Source organism: Daktulosphaira vitifoliae, unplaced genomic scaffold (assembly GCF_025091365.1).
Source record: "Daktulosphaira vitifoliae isolate Bord-2020 unplaced genomic scaffold, ASM2509136v1 Scaffold_5, whole genome shotgun sequence".
Lineage (NCBI taxonomy): Eukaryota > Metazoa > Arthropoda > Insecta > Hemiptera > Phylloxeridae > Daktulosphaira > Daktulosphaira vitifoliae.
The window spans coordinates 31873556-31893774 of NW_026099576.1; the positions used below are offsets into that span (position 1 = coordinate 31873556).

The following is a 20219-nucleotide window of genomic DNA, read 5'->3' on the forward strand; positions in this document are numbered from 1 at the left end:
AGTTAGAATAACAAGAATTACGTTTATATTATTATTACGTATTATAGGTAATATATTTACATTTTAAACTCTTTTAATTGGTTCTGAAAATATTTTTATGAGAATCTGCATTTAATTTATTTATTACATACAACATTTCTTTATAAAATTAATTGTAGTTTTCAACAATGAACTATTATTAGATTAAATGACTGAAACAAATAAAGTACATTGGCTACATGAATTCATACTATATTTACGGTTAATGCTTTCAACTTAACATCGCATAAAACAAATAAAATGATAATAATGAAAAAAAAAACAATTGTAATGAAAATTACTATGAGGTTATAAGAATAGTGGGTCATAATAAAACGTTTTCCCTTGAAATATACAGGTTCACAGTACAAGCCAGAACATTACTTATGGATTATTAAATAAGCCCGTTCTCTTTTTTTTTGAAGCTCTTCTTTTACATATACTATCTGTTATTATAGTAGTGGTTTTACGGATCTTATTTAGCATAGTAAATTCCTCAAATTATTTATCGGATAGATTTGTCGTACAATATTGAATCTTAAAAAACAAACAAAAGTTAAAAATTTGTTAAGACTTTATTAAACGTTATTATTTAGTATTTTACAAAGATTTTAAGAAAAAAGAAATTATTGATAAATAACTCCGGTTGATTATTTGAAGATTAAATAATGATTTTAATTGTAATATTTTATACTAATTAAATAACAACAAAAATTATACATGAAGGGGACCACAAAAAAACTTGTCGAGGTTCATGTAGAGCGTGTCCAAGGTAAACCAGAGGGCTACGCCCTATTGCAACTAACGAAAGCCACAAATAAACCATTACGAAGGAAATCGATCATTTTAGTTGTCAACTAAAGATTTACCAGGAAATCGAGTCCAATAAAACAGAACATTTGACAAACCATAATTTTTCAAAATCAACCTATTTAATTTTATATTATTTGCAGTTGTGCATAATTACTTTTTGAAATATGTTTTTTGTGGAAACACGAGTGTGTGTTGTTAAAAATTTTTAAAAGATATAGTCTGTATTATTATTATTTCATAAAAATTTTAAAGACAATACATAATTAAATTATTAAGTAAATAACGAATTGAAAAGAAAACTTAATAACCTAAATGTACGCACTATAGTGACACTTAATGATACTATTTATACTAAATAAGTATACTTAATTCCGTTATTTTATCACCTACACGAAGGCTAAATACTTGTTAATTTTCAATGAAATTGTTTAAAAAAGTTAATACTATTTGAAAATTGTAGAACGGTTTGTTTAAACTATTTTTTTCAACGGCGTAGTATCAGTACAAATTGATTTTTAATACTTCTTTGGATGGTTTGGTCGATAAGTAATTCGATTATATACATAATTCATTGTTGTTATGCATTTATTCTGATCACGAATTGATAATTGGGAAATAATATGTGTTAAACAAACCCATTGTGTGCGTGCTGTTGGAGAAAGCTTAACATTACAGATTTGTATACACTGCAGATATGTAATTGTACTTAACTGAAATCGAGAAATGAGCTGAAATAAACAGTCAACAATAGTAATAATATTTTGAGACTGTCATTATAATAACATTTCAAAATAATTACCGGGTCTTTTATACGATTTTCATATTTTTGTGTTACTTTCATTATTCTAGTTCGCACCACTCATATTACTAACATATATTTTAGGGTATATAATTGAAAATAATATCATAGTACATGTATGTTACTATTTTCAAAATATATTATACATTCAAGTAGAAATTTCCCAACAATGATAATTGAATTTCTTGATTTAATTACTAATACTATATATGATCATTGTATTGGATATTGTTTGTAATCAATCACATCTAATTTTAATATATTTTTTCTCATACTTTGTTTTATTGAATGGAGAATATGTATTATGATTTGATAAAATCAATGTATCTTTTAATAATAATTTAATAATCTGTTGCATTTATTTTTTAAGACGTAAGATAAACCTTCAATCAAATAATATAACATTAAATAAAAAAAATTATGCAAAATAAATTATTTCTTTAGATTTTTAATACTTGTAATACCTATCTATCTTGTCAATGATATTATTAATATATTAAACATTAAAATATAATTTGCATTGATCAAATTATAAAAATACATAATTTATCATTTTTAAACAAGGGTCATTACTTAGCTTTAGAGATCATTAAGTTTATTGTAGTTTTTTTTTATTAATATTACCCAACAAAAGTTATCCTTAGTGTTCAATAAAAGGTATAAATAAACTCATGATAATAAGCTGCAAATTAAAATTTAACTAGTGTATGGTTTTTGTTAATAATTTCTTACAAATGTTATTTATTTTCTTAAATATTATCAAGATAATATTTGTTATGTCCTATAAATATCACTTTACATCTGGTATTGTTAATACATTAATTAATTTAATAAAAATGTATTTTATGAGATTTATTTAGTTAAACTTAAGTAGTGTACTGTTAGCTCATCATATCGAACATCTAATGCCATAATATCGATTTTCGGCATTATGTAAGTGTTTATACAAACTTGTGTAAATACTTACAATAATAAAAATAAATAAGTTATTTCGATTAGTATTAAGTACTATTAATGTATACCTAGCAAATTCCCTGCTTAAACTAGAGTTCGATATTTTTTGTTATTGATAATTCATCAAGAGGATTTATCTATGATCAAAATGAAAACGCCAATGTAATTTTATAGTATCAGTGACAAACGATACATTAATCTAAAATATTTTCGCTAGTCATACAAAATTGACAAACAACACAAAAGAAAAAAAAATGTCTGGAAATAAGTGAAAGCCAAAAATATTATTTGGTATCAAGCAAAAATACATTGCGACAAGGAAAGTGTACAAAATTGTACAGTTTCAGTGTCTCTATCTTAAGTACGTGAATCCGATTCACCGTAGCTAATCACAAAATAATCTACGATCTGTTACAGAGTCTTTATATGTCACATGTGTTTTTTTCAGAATAATATGTGTAATACTAATATGCAAAATTTAAAACGGTATTTATAAGATTTCTTTTTTTACAGACCAACAGAAAATATAAACTTTGTTTCCATTTCAAGTTATTGGTCGTCGCTATCATTCTCATAGCATTTCTATGTTCACCAACTAATTCTGAAAGTAAGTACTTACTTATTAATTAAAATTAATAACCTTATTAAAATATTTTTATGTGTGTATAAAAAATTTAAAAAAAGACATTTTTTAAGGAAGTTTTCGATTTTTTTTTTCTAAAAATTTGAATCCTTTGCAATCTGGTTTAAAGCAATACCACTTAAACTAAATTTTTACGATTTATTCAAAAATAATTCATATGAATTTAATTTTATTAAATATTTTTTATTGCAACTCTCTTCAATTATGTTTCAAAAATTTATAGTCCAAAACATAGGTATTTTATATTATATGATTGATAAATAAATAGATTACATAATAGATTTAGTAACAGTTTATTCTAATAAAAAACTGTATCACTTATCGATATTAGTTTACTTAAAAATGACGTAACAAATATATTTTAGCGTCATCGTTGTGTTTATTTTGAATAAATCAAAAATTTAATGCAACAAGTAAAAATCAAAATGATTTCATAATATAAAATGTACTCTCTTGTGTATATGTATAACTTTCATGTTAGTAAAAATGAATCTTGGCGTGATGTATAAGGGATTTTGTTAATAATTAAAGTAATTATATTGACATCAATATATCAATAAATGTGTTCTAAATAATTATCTCCTTAAAATTGAATTAATTTAAACTGTAAGAACTGATCCAAAAATTACCATACGTCAGTATGATAAAACAAACAAGTTGTGTAATTTTCACATAAAGTATGAAAAATTCGTAAAAAAATTATGTATATAAAAATTCAGATATATTTTTTTAAGAAAGTATATTATTTTATGCTGATGGTAATATTTTGAAAATAATATACAAGAACAAAAACTAGGGCTTTCAATGATTTTTTTGTTTTTAACTTAATAAAATGAAGCTCATATGTTACAGGAGAGCCTAAAACAAATTCATTATTTAAGCTTTATATCGTATACAATTTGTATAAATCATTGTAAGTCGCTAAATGTTGAGGTCAGCGTCTATGGTTTTCTCCGTTTTAGGCACGCAATTTAGACATGAGTGGAATTCGCGTTTTATAGAATTCACTCAATACTTCATTCTGTACGCTAATATTGTAGGTACTTTAATTTGTGAACGATAAAGTTTAGTGTTATCTATAATATAACTTTATTTCATGTAATAAACTAGGGGAATTTTATAGAGCAAACTGTAGGACGACGAAGATCTGAAGATTTTGAAAAGATATTCTATATTAAAGTTATGGTCTGTAGTTTCTGCCGGTGACCCACACTTGACGGGCTATTCTCTAACCCGAACTTGGACTTGCCATTGTCCCAGCCCACAATTTAGTGATATTACAACTCTACACGTTTCCGCGTTCTTTCTAGAACTATTTACATGACAGGATATTGTGTTTTTGATTTTACCCAATAACGCATCATTTTGCTAGATTACATTTTATAACTTTAAATAAATAGTTATAACATAACTGTTTAGTAGAGGTGTATGGCGGATCTCGAGACAAAAAAGGCGTCACCAGAAAAATCACATTATCTATCTGTTTTAAGATTGTAATGGCGCCCTAACATTGTGACGAACTCGATAGTGATGAGCCCTAGTCATCTGATTATGTTGACGTTCTCCGTATTATGTGGTAAGGGGCTACGTGTACGTAACCGTAATCGTATTACCGATGCCCTTGTCTTTACTATGTTATAACTCTAAGCTTTAAGTTCTGTTAGCCCTAATTTGTGTGTCATTAATTTATTCGCGTAAGCACTGATGGTGACGTCGAGTTATTACGACCCTTACGACTACCGTCACCGACATCCGTAGACGTGAAAATAAGAGTGAGAAAAAAATACTTATTTCCTAAAGGAGAAAAACTAGCCGTTGGTTGTGTAAAAAGTGCCGCGTAGAGTCCACGAATTTGATATTCTACACCCCTATGGCCAAATGCCCCGTTATCTTACCACCCGACTTCGTTTGTCTCGATGTACACAATGTGTACAATGGCCAGTGCTTGCTGCCGTCTTGACTGTTACATTTGAAAATTCTCGCTTAATTACTAATTAATACACACGTCCACCGCATCTTTATAAAACATCGGTTCGCTAAAAAATTATTTAAAATCGCTCGTATCGCGAAAACGGTCAGTCCACTCGTCCCTTCCTTTACCACCTCATGTATGAAATTTGTATATTGTTTACTGCAAATGGTAACTGCTAATGAGTAAGCGACTGACCATGACAGTTGTCTGCACTTGTCATTATATAATATGAAAAAGATTGTGTAATACTGAGAACAAGGTGTAGAGCGGTGGACATTTCAAATACTGAAATTCTTTGTCATTATCCAACAACAATTGTTTGGCGTAATGATCCACCGCAGCCGTGTTTCTTAAAAAATTGACTATGATTACCTTTATAAGACCTTATGGAAATACTTTAGGAGCCGATTCAAGTGGAGCAGAATTTGGTCACCTGATGTTGTCAAACATATAGTGATGTTGTCACACTATAAACTGTGTGGTAACTACCCTATATTTAATAGTTAATACTTTTTAAGTCTTTTAGAAATTTTTATACGGGTACAGAGATTGGAGTTTTGAAGCCTTGTGATGATGTAGCCGCCACACTAACCACACGATCAATCTATCCTTCCATACACAACTACGCATGAAATATACTTTTGAATAGAAATTATGTATCTATTAATATAATGATAATGTTGACACATAAACAAAATTAATAATACTAATTAAAAAGTCATTTACTTGTTTTCTTGTTTTTCAACACAAAATGTTTTGAAAATATAAGTGTAAAATACTATAATAGAAGTATAAATTGAATACTATTATCTACCACTAATATGCTATATAAACTACTGTTGTTTATTGTTTACTGCAAATAATAGTGTCGTCCGTTTAATTGAATTTAGGTATTATCATTATGATATTGTACACATAAATAAAATTAACGATATTGATTAAGAAGTAATATCCTCTTTCTCAGTAACTCTATGACATGGTATTGATTTAATGATGTTATTGTTTTTACGATGCCCACGATTATAAACGCATTTAGATTTTTATTCTATTTGGCTTTATATTATTAAATTTATATTTATAAATATATAATTATATATTTAGGCGTTGCAGAATGTAGCGATAAGGTGATCGAGTGGTTATTGCGGTGGTTACACTAACCTATGGGTTTAATACTCACCTCTTTATACCAGTATAAAAAAATTAGCTTCAAGACTTAATAATGTGGTAACATCCCTATAATCATCAGGTGAATAATATAAGACTCAAAGTGAGGTTATGTGCACCCTTAATATGATTACACGTCACGATTCGATATATGTAGCCCCATACCATAGCCCTATCACACGGCCCATCGTTATTTAGACGTCACACATGATCAGATGACTAGGGCTCATCACTATCGAGTTCGTCACGATGTTAGGGCGCATTTTACAAATGATGACGTCATCACAATTTTAAGACAGATTGATAATGTCCATTGCTCTGTTGACGTAATTTTTTTTTGTTTCGGGACACGCCATACAATTTATACTTTGTTTAAAGTTATAAAGTTATGTGCGAAGTTTGTATATTACATAAACTTGTCACGTTCCTAACTAAAACAATATTTTCCAATTGACAACATTAGAATCATAACTGTGCGCGTATTTTATTCGAAAAGTATTATAATTGAATAATAAAATATTGAATCATACTTTACACTATGGGCGTACCTTGAGTGCTTTTCCCTGTCCAACATTTACTCATGTGTACGCTAACTTGGCCAGAGGCTAAAATATCCATGTCAGTAATACTATCGATTCTCCCGTGGAAATTATCTCTATGTAACTGTGTACACGTACATATAATGTAATTCTTACTTTCTCTGTTTTTATGCAAATACTACTAAAACTTCCGTCGTCTTCATCTATTAGCCGTTTTCGCTGCAGGACAATTTGCGCGCTATTTTTTTTTCACTCAGAGTCTGGAGCGCTTGCACTGTTTTTTATCGGGATAATTAATGCGATACAAGGTCACTTTTTGCCGCTGGTCAAGGCTCTAAAAGCTTTGATCGCGGAGAGCACTTGCGATTTCATTGATACTGGTTTTCCAAAACGGTCACTGGCATCTAAGCTACTATGACATAATACCGTTAAACTAATAATTAAACACTGTCAACATTTAATAAGTGTATCTATTAAACAAGCCTAAATCACTGACAAGTGACGAAATATTTTTTTTCGTTCCCTTTAGCAGTTTTGGAAAAAAACAATAAGGATAGTTGAGCAATTAAAAAAACATTTCAAATTTAGTTATAACATAATACCTTTATTTAAAGTTTTAACTACAGGCGTTATCATAGCAAATGTTTTTTTATAAAAATAATAAAAACTCAATAGAAAATACAATTAAAATTTATTCGAGAAAAATATTGGAAAGTGAATAGTGTTACTTTAAATTTTTACATTAATTAGCTTATTTTACGTTCGTAACATTAATATGTGATAGTTGTCATTAGATAGATCACAGGAGCATTCACCGGCATACATAACGTATTTCTCAATTTTATGTCAGTGTTGTTGCTGCAAAAAACCTCAAACAAGTTTCACATAAGTTCAAATAAAACTAGATCAAGTCAACTCACTTTAAATATAAATTGGCAGTATTTTTATACTAAATTTTAATTTATAGAAAGCAAATGCTATTATTGGTGTTTGTTATTTATGTGAGAGAAGAATATTTATTGTGTAATTTCTGTTTAGTCTTTTTCTGTTCTTCATATTTTTACTTAGCTTTTTAAAGTCGGTCAATATCATTATAACATAGTGTGTATACCAAACCTTAGGGCGTTAATAAAACTACATAATCCAGGGGTTAAGTGTATTCAGATAACTAAAAAATAAATTTATTTGTACATATTTAAATATATATAAAATAGGTCTTTATTAACACATATCTTCTTTTTATTTTTCTCAAAAAAATACAACAAATTTTAGTAACAAATGTTGAATATTAAATTTAAAAATTCGTTACGTTTTACATTAATTTTAAATTTACAGTGATCAAGATGCAAATGTTCATTCAAGTACAACTAAGATTAACTTATTAAAATATTAATGGGAATTATATCTATTAATTATAGATTAAAGTGTTTGAAAATCGGACCATTTTTTCCAAAACTGAATAAACAATTACACAATCACGACTAAACTTTTCTTTTTTATAAGAAATTAAATATAACAAAATTTAATCTAATTATAATATATATAATTTACTTTTATGAACCACGAGTGCACAAAACAGCTGTTAGTGCGGTCGAACCAGTTTTGCTTAGTCGTTTCGCATATTCCTTTTACTTTTATAAAGATGTGTGTGCAATGCTCTCGTTTCTTTTTTATTTGCATCATATAGTCCCTATATGTAGTATGTATATGATACATGTATTTTATGTGAGCAGAATTTGATAAAAATATTCATATCCCGTTTGATTATTAAATCGGTCTCGATGGCTACGTTATTGGTTATTCAATAATTGAATAACCAATTACTTAATTATTAAACTTAATGAGAATACATTACAACAAAATGACAGCGTATAGTTATTCATTGTGATTATAGTGATTATATTTTAAGTTCAATTTTTAAATATATTTTTTTATCCATCAAATAGAAGTTGGGTTTGTTTCTTTTCATTATGTATGAAAATTATTATTTTTTCATTAATTAATCTAGTTAATTCTTCTTAACATTCTTAATATTACTTACATAACACTCATGTAACTAAAACATATTTTTAATTTATTTAAGTTTGTAAAATCTATAAAATTTAGATTTGTTAAACTTGTTTACTAATTATTTTTCATAATAATTAATTTACTTTAAATAAAAAAAACTTCCAATTTCTTAGAAAAAGTAATAAAAAAATTTAACTAGATACATTTAGAGTAACCTGATGTAAAAGTGTAGCATTTAATAGTAGTATGAGGTAGTATTATTTAATTATTTTTTTAAGCTAAAAAAATTGTCAAAAAATATAAATTAAGTATTAGTAGTGAGATTTGAAATTTATTTAATGAGTAATGAACTGAAAAAAAATTAAAAAAAAACATACTGTTACCCCTCTATTTAGTTATAAAGAATGAAAATTAGTCAACTAAAAAAAAATAAAGTAAAAAATATTGGATTAATTATTAAAATTTTATAAAATAATGTATAAACCTTAATTATTTCAAAATAAGTATAGAATGTGTTCTATTAATGTGACCCCAAATCAAGATTTATTTTTGAAACTCCACGCCAAAAATTGTGTGCAAATATAAATGTGTGTTATTACTTTATATTGATTATTAAAAATACTCTATATCCAACCAAAAATAAATTTCAGTCATATAAAATTGTTTGATAAACATATAATACTATTCTTAAAGAGTATAATTATGAAAAAGTTGTTTTGTATATTAGTTTATAGAGATAACTATTATATAATTATCAAAATAAAGATATTTCAATATGCAGAGTGATTGTCTAACTATGTCTCACGTAATATCTTTAAAAAATACAAGTGATATAAACAAATTTTTTTTTTTAATCATTATGGATCTTTGATAAGCTGTTTCACAAGAAAAATTAAATTTCTATGATCATCCCTTATAAATAGAACTTGTGTCAACTTCAGATTTTCAAATAGCAACCCCATATTTTTTTTATTCGTCATAAAAAAAAAATGTTTAGCAAAAATTAAAAATTATGAATTTTAAATAAGATACCCTACTTTAAAATTTACGATATTTTATGAAAAAATTCAGTAGTGTTTCCAATACGGTCACATTATTATTTTATGTAGTGATAACAGCTACAGGTGTACTGAGTCAACGCATGTAGTCAGAATAGAGCTAATTGATTTACGACATATAACGTTCGAGTCTGTTTATATTTTTTCTTAATAAATCCTAAACTGTAGAGAGCTGTGGAGCACTTAATATTAAATAAAATAAAACATTTTTTGTTACAAAATATATATTTTTTTTATTAAACTAAAGCCAATGGTGTAAAAAAAAAATAGAGTTGTCATTTGAAAATATGAAGTTGATACAAGTTTTAACACCTCATCAAAAATCCATAATGATTAAAAATAAAAATTGTTTATAACACTTGTATATTTAACATGATTCATCTATTACTTATATAATGTATTCAATTCACTCGATGATTTTATAACAATGGTAAAAATGGTGCAAGTTTTGATAGTCATTTACTATTAGTTTATACCTATAAAGTATATAATCTAAAATTTGACTTTTACCCCAGTTACTCTACTTTAAAACTTTAATAGCAACATAACAAGTTTTTGTTTTTTTAATTTTTATGTAACATCTGTATTCGTTAGACATAACAGAGAAAATCGCTATGTATAATTTAATGTAGTTTATAATTTGTAAGAATTAAATGTAAATGTTACCAATAAGTACTTAATATTCGAAAATTATTTCTGACAATTATGACAACTTGATCATTTGTGATTGGCCATATTTTCCCCCTTATGTGGCGTTCATATCTATAACAATATTTACTTCCTACGCTAAGAATTTATGGTCTACACAATAATGTATAGTATACTTCACAAGGTTGACTATATGTTAGTTTGTGAGAGTAATATGTTTTTGGCTAAAATAATTAGTTCATGGCCATCGAATCATATTTACAATGATCATATATTTACTAGACTAACATTATCATCGTGTTAAAATAAATCATGGCGTTAAGTAGATACTTAAAATGTTTTAAATTAGTAACAGTAATAATTAATTCAATTAGGTATAAACTATCAAAAAATAAAAAAAGTAAACGTATTATATGTAACGAAGTGATTTATTAAAATATATTTGTTAAAATCTTATTGATATATTATTACAAAATAAATAAAAGTACTGTTTTATATCTTATATTTTTTAAAATTCTCTTATATCTCTCCACGTTTCTCATTAAAAGACATTTTATCTCTGTGTGACCACTCCCTCAATAATCATTCCCTTCCAATTTAAAATCAATTAACTAAATTTTAAATAATAAGGCCCTAATGTTCAGAGGCAATGATTATTATAAAGTCTTCTTCTTTTTCCTCGCCTTTATCACAACTACTTGGGATCGGCCCCCTTATTCTAAACTTTCACTTTAACTATTTATTTTATAGTAGTATTTATGATTTATTCTAGCGATTAGAAGACGACTGAGACGACCAACAAGTAACAAACTTCAACAAGATGCCAATGCTTCAGATGGATCAACGGTTCCTGCGTCGACTGTGGATATGGAAACATCAGCTTCAGTGAGCAAATTTAAAATTCGTACCCGTGTAGCCACCAGGAAGTCAGGTGTAGATTCTTCATCAGAAAGACACGTAACCAATTCAAAAGACAACCAAGATGAAGGCGGATATAAGGTAATAATTCTAATAATAAAGTCCTCGAGGATAATAAATAAAGAGAGATATACTAGGCAAGATCCTATTGTTAATAAAACTTTTAGAACAATTAAATTTATGTAGAGACCTTCATCAATTATTCTTGGTAAAATAAAATTATAGAGTATCAATCGATATGTGAAAGGAATTCTATGCAACGCTAGTCGAGGAAATACGAAAGCATCAATGTCGATTTTATTCGAAAGAAATCTTTTGTATTTTATACGCATATGAAAAAAACATTTATTATTCTTAGTAAAATTATTAGATTTATAAACATTGAAGTATGAGAAAGAATTGAATGTGTTTTCTATAAACGGTAAACAATAATGGAAATATATTTTAGCTTTTAAATTGTTTTAAAATTTATGAAGATTTAAATGTGAGGTAGTAAATGAGGTCAAAGAAGCAAATTCAAAGAAAGCGTTTTTCAAAAAAAATAGACAATTTTTTTTTTAATTGTTATTTATGTGTTAGCTTTAAAAACGAAGTATGCCGAAAAAAATTATTTGTAATTGATTACAATTAATACAGTATTTTTCAAAATATTATATTTTATGTTTTTCAAATAAGTGGTACAAATAATAAAAATAATTTTAAATATGATTTAATTGTTATACACACAATTAAATGGAAACATCTTGTCAATCAAGTCTTAAGAAAAAGACTAATACTTGTTTGATTTCACAAATGTATTTCTATTTGATAAATTAACATTTTTTTAATTTTACGACGCCTGATGATTATTTGTTTTATTTCGTAATACAATACCACAAAACTTAATCTCAGTGAAAATACTCAACTGATTACTTCATGTGTGACAATTGCGTGTTGGTTGAGGTTATTGATCCTTTACTTTCTTTCGCATATAAATAAATTCTATATCATATAGTTATGTTACATAAAACATACCTACTTTATTGGTCTCACTGTAAGAAATGAAGCAAAAATTTCATACTTCATTATGACTTTTTCAATATACATGTCAATTTTAAACACGAGCAGTGTAAATTTGACATAAATTAACCATTATCAGTACACAAATAAAAAAGTTTTTATCGTTTTTTATCGAGATTTTTAATTGTGTACTTGTCAGAAACTTCCAATACATGCATGTGAAAATTCAGACATATTTTTATCAGTACTATTGACCAGGTATCACTTTTGACTGATATAAATATCATTTCAATTTTGTTCAAATCTATAAAGGAATATTTAGTTTGAATAATGGTAAAAAATTTAAAAGCGGTCAAACATTTGGGTAATTAGTTATTAAGTGAATTTTATGACAAATCATACTATTTTATAATTTTTGCTAACGAAGATTTAATAGATAATCTAGTAGTATATACAGTACATTGTATATATTCATACTAATTTGTTGTTTTGTAATAGTTTAACATTGTTATTAGGATTAAAAATTGGTTAAGAAAATTAAATAAAACGCCTAACATATGAATTATGAATAAACGAGTCACCATAATGATTACAAAATGTTTCTCTCCGGCCATGGCGTGTAAAATTATTGTTTAGGTTTTTTTTCTTTTGTATAAAACTATTAATGTTAAATTAAAATTATCAAGTTAAACAACTTATACAAATGTCAAGGACAAAAAAAAGATTACAATAAAATTAACGTACAAAAAGAGTCTAATAAGTGTTAAATCCACCTACGCTTTGCAGTGAATACAAAGTATAATATATTTGCATTTATTATTTTTATATTATAAAAAATATAATTAAGACTAAGTTTTTAGTAAAGTTTTATAATGAAATAGAAAGGTATTGAAAATAATAGCAAAAAATAAACTCATGATTTTAATCGATATAAATCAATTTTAGATTGTTTGTTATTACACCAATTGGTCTCAATACAGACCAAAAGCTGGCAAATACTTACCAGAAGATATCGATCCCGATTTGTGCACTCATTTAATATTTGCTTTTGGGTGGTTGAAAAAAGGACGACTATCATCTTTTGAATCCAATGATGAGAGCAAAGATGGAAAAATTGGTTTATACGACCGAGTTAAAAATCTTAAAAAAGCTAACCCCAAGTTGAAAACTCTCTTGGCTTTAGGTATGTAATTTTTATTTTTCTGATTTTTGATAAAAAAAGGCGCAATAGAAAAAATTATATCCTCTATACGAAAAATATCTTTGGAGTAGTACTTATCAAAGATTGGCATTGATGTGTTGAAATGTTAATACTAAGACAAAATGTTAAGTTTGGTTACTCTTTTTTTGGCCTTTTTTAGTGAGTGTAACTATTAATTTAATAAATTACTTTTTAATCTGAATTATGTATTGAATTTAAAGTACTCAATTAATTATTACTGATTCAAAAACAAAATACATTAGTATAATTTAAAAATATAGTCAGATTTGTTCTAATTACTTTGACTTAATTAGTAACTTAGTTCATAAGTTTAAAAATATACTTATATGCTTATAGTTAATTTTTAACTTATGTACAGTTTTCAAATTTAACTTAACTTTAATAATTTAAAAAAGTGTTAACTTGCCCAACTTTAGTATTTATTATGTGACTCATTTATTATTTTAGAGTGACTGTCAAATCGTACTATTGTCATTTTTATATTTTACAAAAGAGTCATTATGAATAAATAAATTAAAAATAAAACATTTTAAGTATTACAAAATGTATTTTTTAGGCAATCTTTTTGAAGTGAAATTATTTAAATGTATAAGTTTTAGATCCTATTATTTAATTCTGCACCATTTTTTTAATATTACTTTTTGAATTTTCAACTTATAATTGAATTTCCAACTTCAAATACGAATTTTCTTAGTAATTTTTCTTTTGCTTATCTAACTACAAATAAGCTAATTCGTCAAGAAGAAGTAAAATTACAAAAAAAGAAGTATATATATATATTTTTGGACATACGTCATTTTGCAATAGTGCAACTCAATTATTACCAATTATTATACTTGCTATTATCATTTAATTGTAGAGGAGTATTATTTGATTTTAAAATAAACATTTTTTCCTAATAGTTAATTATAATTTTGTGTCTTTGATAAAATTATTACTTATATATATTTTTATAACAGGAGGATGGTCTTTTGGTACTCAAAAGTTCAAAGATATGACTGCTTCACGTTATGCTAGACAAACATTTATTTATAGTGCAATACCATTCCTTCGAGCAAAAAGTTTTGATGGATTAGATTTGGATTGGGAATATCCCAAAGGAACCGACGACAAAAAAAATTTTGTTTTACTATTAAAAGGTAAAAATTTAATTATAATAGTCTTAGTAATTTCATTAACAATATCTAATTTTACTTTTAGAGCTACGCGAAGCGTTTGAAGCTGAATCACAAGAAATAAAAAAACCACGTTTACTATTGACCGCTGCTGTCCCTGTAGGTCCTGACAATATTAAAGGTGGATATGATGTACCTGCTGTATCTTCGTAAGCTCTAATATTGTACTTCTGTCTTATTCAATTTCACACTTGTATGAATAATATAATTTCAATTTAGCTATTTGGATTTCATTAATGTAATGGCATATGATTTTCATGGAAAGTGGGAAAGAGAAACTGGACACAATGCTCCATTGTATGCACCATCATCTGATTCGGAATGGCGCAAACAATTAAGTGTTGACAATGCTGCTTTGATATGGACAAGAATGGGTGCGCCTAAAGACAAACTTGTTATAGGTATGCCAACATACGGAAGAACTTTTACCTTATCTAATCCAGCCAATTACAAAGTAAATTCACCAGCATCGGGTGGTGGTAAAGCTGGAGAATACACAAAAGAATCAGGATTTTTAGCTTATTATGAAGTAAGTACATAATTAACATGATTATCATAATAATAATTACGGAACGGATTAAATTTTTATTTATAATTTCTTATCGAGTTATTCTGAACATATAATCAGCCAGTACTAATTTTTAATAGTCGACTTGAAACTAACTAATGTTATAACTGGGGTTATAGTTATGGATGGCTTAGGGAATTATTTCCCTTAAACCAAAAATATTTCTACGCTACTGTATGTAACTACAACTAAATTACACAAACTTCATTTTCTTCAAAGTGGTTCAAACAAAATGCATAAATATCTAAAAACGCGTTACTTGATAAGAATTAAGCACAAAATTTAATAATAATTAAGTATTTTATACAATTACTTTACTTAAATATTTATAGTTATTTTTAAGTGTTTGGTAATACTATAGCCGTTATAATATAAACTTATTCAATGAATATATTTTATATTCAAGACTCTAAAAAATTATTAGTTTTAATCTTTTATTACAAAACTGACTAATTTTTTTAGAACTTTTATCTTAGAAGTAAAAATAATTACGTTTTAGAGATTTGATTTATATCATAATAACTAATTAATTTTATTTAGATTTGTGAAATACTTCGTAATGGTGCATCTTATGTATGGGACGATGAGATGAAAGTACCTTATGCTATTGCGGGAGATCAATGGATTGGATTTGATGATGAACGTTCGATTAGAAATAAAATGAAATGGATTAAAGATAACGGTTACGGTGGAGCTATGGTTTGGACAACTGATATGGATGATTTTACTGGAACAATATGTGGTGGCGATATTAAATATCCATTGATTGGTGCCATGAGGTAACTAATTTGATTCTCAGTTATCAGCATATATTTTAGAATCATGTATAATATATCATCAAAAAATGAAATACTTTTATTTTTATTAAAGAGAGGAACTTAGAGGAATAAAAAGAGGAAAAGAAGACATTGATTGGTCTAAGGTTGCTAATAGCATTACAGTTGATTCTATTACTAAACCATCACCCATTAAGATAAGTGTTAGTGAAGTTTTAGCAAAATTAAAACCATCTAAAATACAAGCTTCTACTGCTATACAAACTGAAGTTGTTGATATGAATGGTAAATTTACCAAATTTATATTAAATATTTAAAGTATAACTTATTCAAATAGTACCCTCTTTTTATCATTAAATAATAATTTTTTCATAAAAAGTTTATTTATTTTTATGAACCAAGTAAATACCAAGTTTATTGTAAGAATAAATTATTTCTATGGGTAGATATTCAGGATAATTTTCAAAAATGTTGAATGACTAAAATAGTAGTAATGAAAACTAGTTATGTTTTGTAGTATTACTTTTTGAGTTAATATAATTTTTAGTTATAGATGAAGGAGGTGCATATTGATGAAGAAATCTTATCTGTGTGTCGTCGTAAAAATTGTTCCTCGTTAAACACTATCCCGCTCCTCGCCTTTTCTAAATTTTTACATGCTAATATTTCAAATTGGTTATCGACCAATTGGTTATTAAAATTTTATTTAATCTGTATTCCGTTTAATAGTTAATAAATAATAAAAGGCTCTTATTTAACTTTAAAAAGTTACCACTCATATCTATCGTTAGAAATAATTTCTTCTCGCAATAAACTTAGTACTTACTATGGTTTATAAATCAAACTTTTAATCTGTATATTTTTATGAACAAATAATTACTTAACCATAAAATTAGGCAGTATTCTTAATAAATCACGCTGTATAATTAATATTTTTCTTTTAACGTTTTATTTCAGTTCGCGCTCCTCAAATGATATGTTATATGACAAGTTGGTCAGTTAAAAGACCAGGAGCAGGAAAATTCACCCCTGAAAACATTGACCCTATGCTATGCACACATGTTGTTTTTGCTTTTGGTACATTGAAAGACTTTAAATTAACCTATAGTAGTGAAAAAGATATAGAACAATATAAAGAACTTATAAATTTAAGAGAAAAAAATCCAAATTTGAAAGTACGTTTAAAGTTTCCTAAATATTATAAACATAATAACTACTATAAATTAGATACTTGCATTGGAATGTTTAATTTTAAATTAGTGTAGATATATTTTAGTTTTTCTTTTATTTCTGAAACCATACGGTAATAAGTTTAAAAAGAGAGCAATATTTTATTAAAATTTGCAGTTTAATTCTTGTTTAAATAATCACATTTATATTTAATAGATTCTTCTAGCTATTGGAGGATGGGCCTTTGGTTCAACACCTTTTAAGGAGCTTACTGGAAATGTTTTCCGTATGAACCAATTTGTATACGAAGCAATTGAATTTCTTCGAGAACACAAGTTTAATGGTCTCGATGTTGATTGGGAATACCCAAGAGGAGCTGATGACAAAGCAGCATATGTAAATTTATTGAAAGAGTTAAGATTAGCATTTGAAGGTGAATCTAAGAGTTCTGGATTACCGAGATTGTTACTTACCGCCGCTGTACCTGCTAGTTTTGAAGCTATAGCTGCTGGGTAATTGAATACAAATTTTTAATTGTTAATTGGTATAATAAGATAAGAGTATACTACTTTACTTCTCTAGGAAATTTCACTTTTTTCTTTATGTATTACTTAAAATAAAATATCTATAATTTTTTTTTGAAGTTATGATGTAGTGGAAATTTCGAAATACCTTGATTTTATCAATGTTATGACGTACGACTTCCATGGGCAATGGGAACGTCAAGTAGGACATAATAGTCCGTTGTATCCATTAGAAAGTGCTACAAGTTACCAGAAAAAACTCACTGTGGTAGTTTAAAAAATATACTTTATTTTCTAAAAAAAAATTTTAAGTGAATTTTTTGATAGGATTATAGTGCTAGGGAATGGGTAAAACAAGGAGCACCTAAAGAAAAACTTATGATAGGAATGCCTACTTATGGAAGATCTTTTACATTAGTTGACCCTGCGAAATTCGACATTGGAGCGCCTGCATCCGGCGGTGGTTCTTCCGGCAAGTACACATCTGAAGCTGGTTTTATGGCATATTATGAAGTAAAAAGCTACCATGCTTAAATTTTTTTATATTTATCTAAATGAATAATTTGGTTTATAGGTTTGTGACTTTTTGCACGTTGAAAACACTACACTTGTCTGGGATAATGAACAACAAGTGCCATTTGCTTATAGAAAAGATCAATGGGTTGGCTTTGATGATGAAAGAAGTTTGAAGACTAAAGTAATTAAACTACAACTGATTAAATTTTTAAATATATAATTTACTACTTTTTCGGTTATTTAAAGATGTCTTGGTTGAGAGAAGAAGGATTTGGAGGAGTTATGATTTGGTCTATTGATATGGATGATTATCGAGGAATTTGTGGAACTGGTAAATATCCCTTGATAAATGCTATGAAACAAGAACTCAATGGATACACCGTTAAATTAGAATACGATGGACCTTATGAAGCAACCGGAAAAAATGTAGTCTATACAACAAAAGATCGTAAGTATTTAATCACGTTTACATGTTAATTATATTGCCTATGTTTAAGGAGAAATTTATAATTTCTAATTTCGCTTAGCTACATCTGTGACTTGTGAAGAAGAAGACGGCCACATATCTTATCATCCTGATAAAGCAGACTGCACACATTATTACATGTGCGAAGGAGAAAGAAAACATCACATGCCATGTCCATCAAACTTAGTTTTTAATCCAAAAGAGAATGTTTGCGATTGGCCAGAAAATGTTGAAGGTTGTATGCAACATACTCCCGCCCCGCCAACATCCAGACGATAGTGTCATCAAGTCCCGTAGTTTTTAATTTTTTGTAAATAATGATACAAGTATTTGTTATAGTATTTTATTTATATTTACTTGAACCTCAACCGGTTAATTTTTATATTTATCATCGCCAGTATAAGTTGGATAAATTTTAAGATTGATAGAAATAGTAATTGTAATTATTATGTTGTAATTACACATAATATTTAAATCATTTGTGAAATAATGTGTACATTTAATAACTTATTATAAATAAATATATGATATGCAGGGCCCAGGGATAGAACGCGTAGAGTCAATTTATTGGAATTTTATTTTATTTTTGCTTTTTGTTGGTCTAAAAAATATCAATTTTAAATAATAATAGTATAGAGAAAACTTAATTTAAAAATATTAAGAAAAAAAAAAATAAACCATTTTTAATTGTAAAATATTACATTTAGTTAAAAATATTAAATTTCAGCTTGATTTTCAAATTTATGACAATACGTGTTTTATTGCTGGACTCGCCATAAAATGTTTACTAAGTGTATTATTGTTTATTTCTTAAATATTTTTTTGATAAAATATTATGTTTAGAATTTATGCGTCGTATTACGTTATATAATAATCATGATTTATGAAATAAATTTACTTAAGTAAAAGTCAACGACTAACATTTAAACAAATATCTATGAAGCAAAATATCAATAAAATTCTTCTACAATAGACTAAACAAATTAGACAGAACGGTATAAATAGAAAATCTTATTTGTAGAAAAAATATAATCCAGAGTAATATAAGGAGCGCATTATTTATAGGGGTTATAATTAGTTTGTATTAAAATTGGTTTAAAATATATAACACCTGAATTTTATAGTATCTTGGACTGTAAAAATATTATCATCATAGCCTTTATTCCAACCATATTAAGTAAGCTTTATTTTAATTTGACAATTTGATGCAATTTTACACAGACTATCCTCCAAGCGCAATTTCATTATGGCTGAGGACACCAATATA

General features: G+C 26.7%; 1 protein-coding gene across 1 annotated transcript in view; it reads left to right on the top strand.

Moving 5' to 3' along the window:
- Positions 1-19743, top strand: part of LOC126907872 (probable chitinase 10) — a 33047-nt gene extending 13304 nt beyond the window's left edge. Inside the window, exons 2-16 of the mRNA XM_050689517.1 lie at positions 3098-3191; positions 11391-11617; positions 13481-13718; positions 14717-14896; positions 14958-15081; positions 15152-15461; positions 16041-16279; positions 16371-16561; positions 17234-17451; positions 17663-17958; positions 18091-18238; positions 18298-18483; positions 18545-18667; positions 18733-18934; positions 19014-19743. Of these exons, the coding sequence (XP_050545474.1) occupies positions 3098-3191; positions 11391-11617; positions 13481-13718; positions 14717-14896; positions 14958-15081; positions 15152-15461; positions 16041-16279; positions 16371-16561; positions 17234-17451; positions 17663-17958; positions 18091-18238; positions 18298-18483; positions 18545-18667; positions 18733-18934; positions 19014-19231 (2994 nt within the window). The 3' untranslated portion in view covers positions 19232-19743. The remainder of the gene's footprint in view (positions 1-3097; positions 3192-11390; positions 11618-13480; positions 13719-14716; positions 14897-14957; positions 15082-15151; positions 15462-16040; positions 16280-16370; positions 16562-17233; positions 17452-17662; positions 17959-18090; positions 18239-18297; positions 18484-18544; positions 18668-18732; positions 18935-19013) is intronic.
- Positions 19744-20219: the final 476 nt, after the last annotated feature.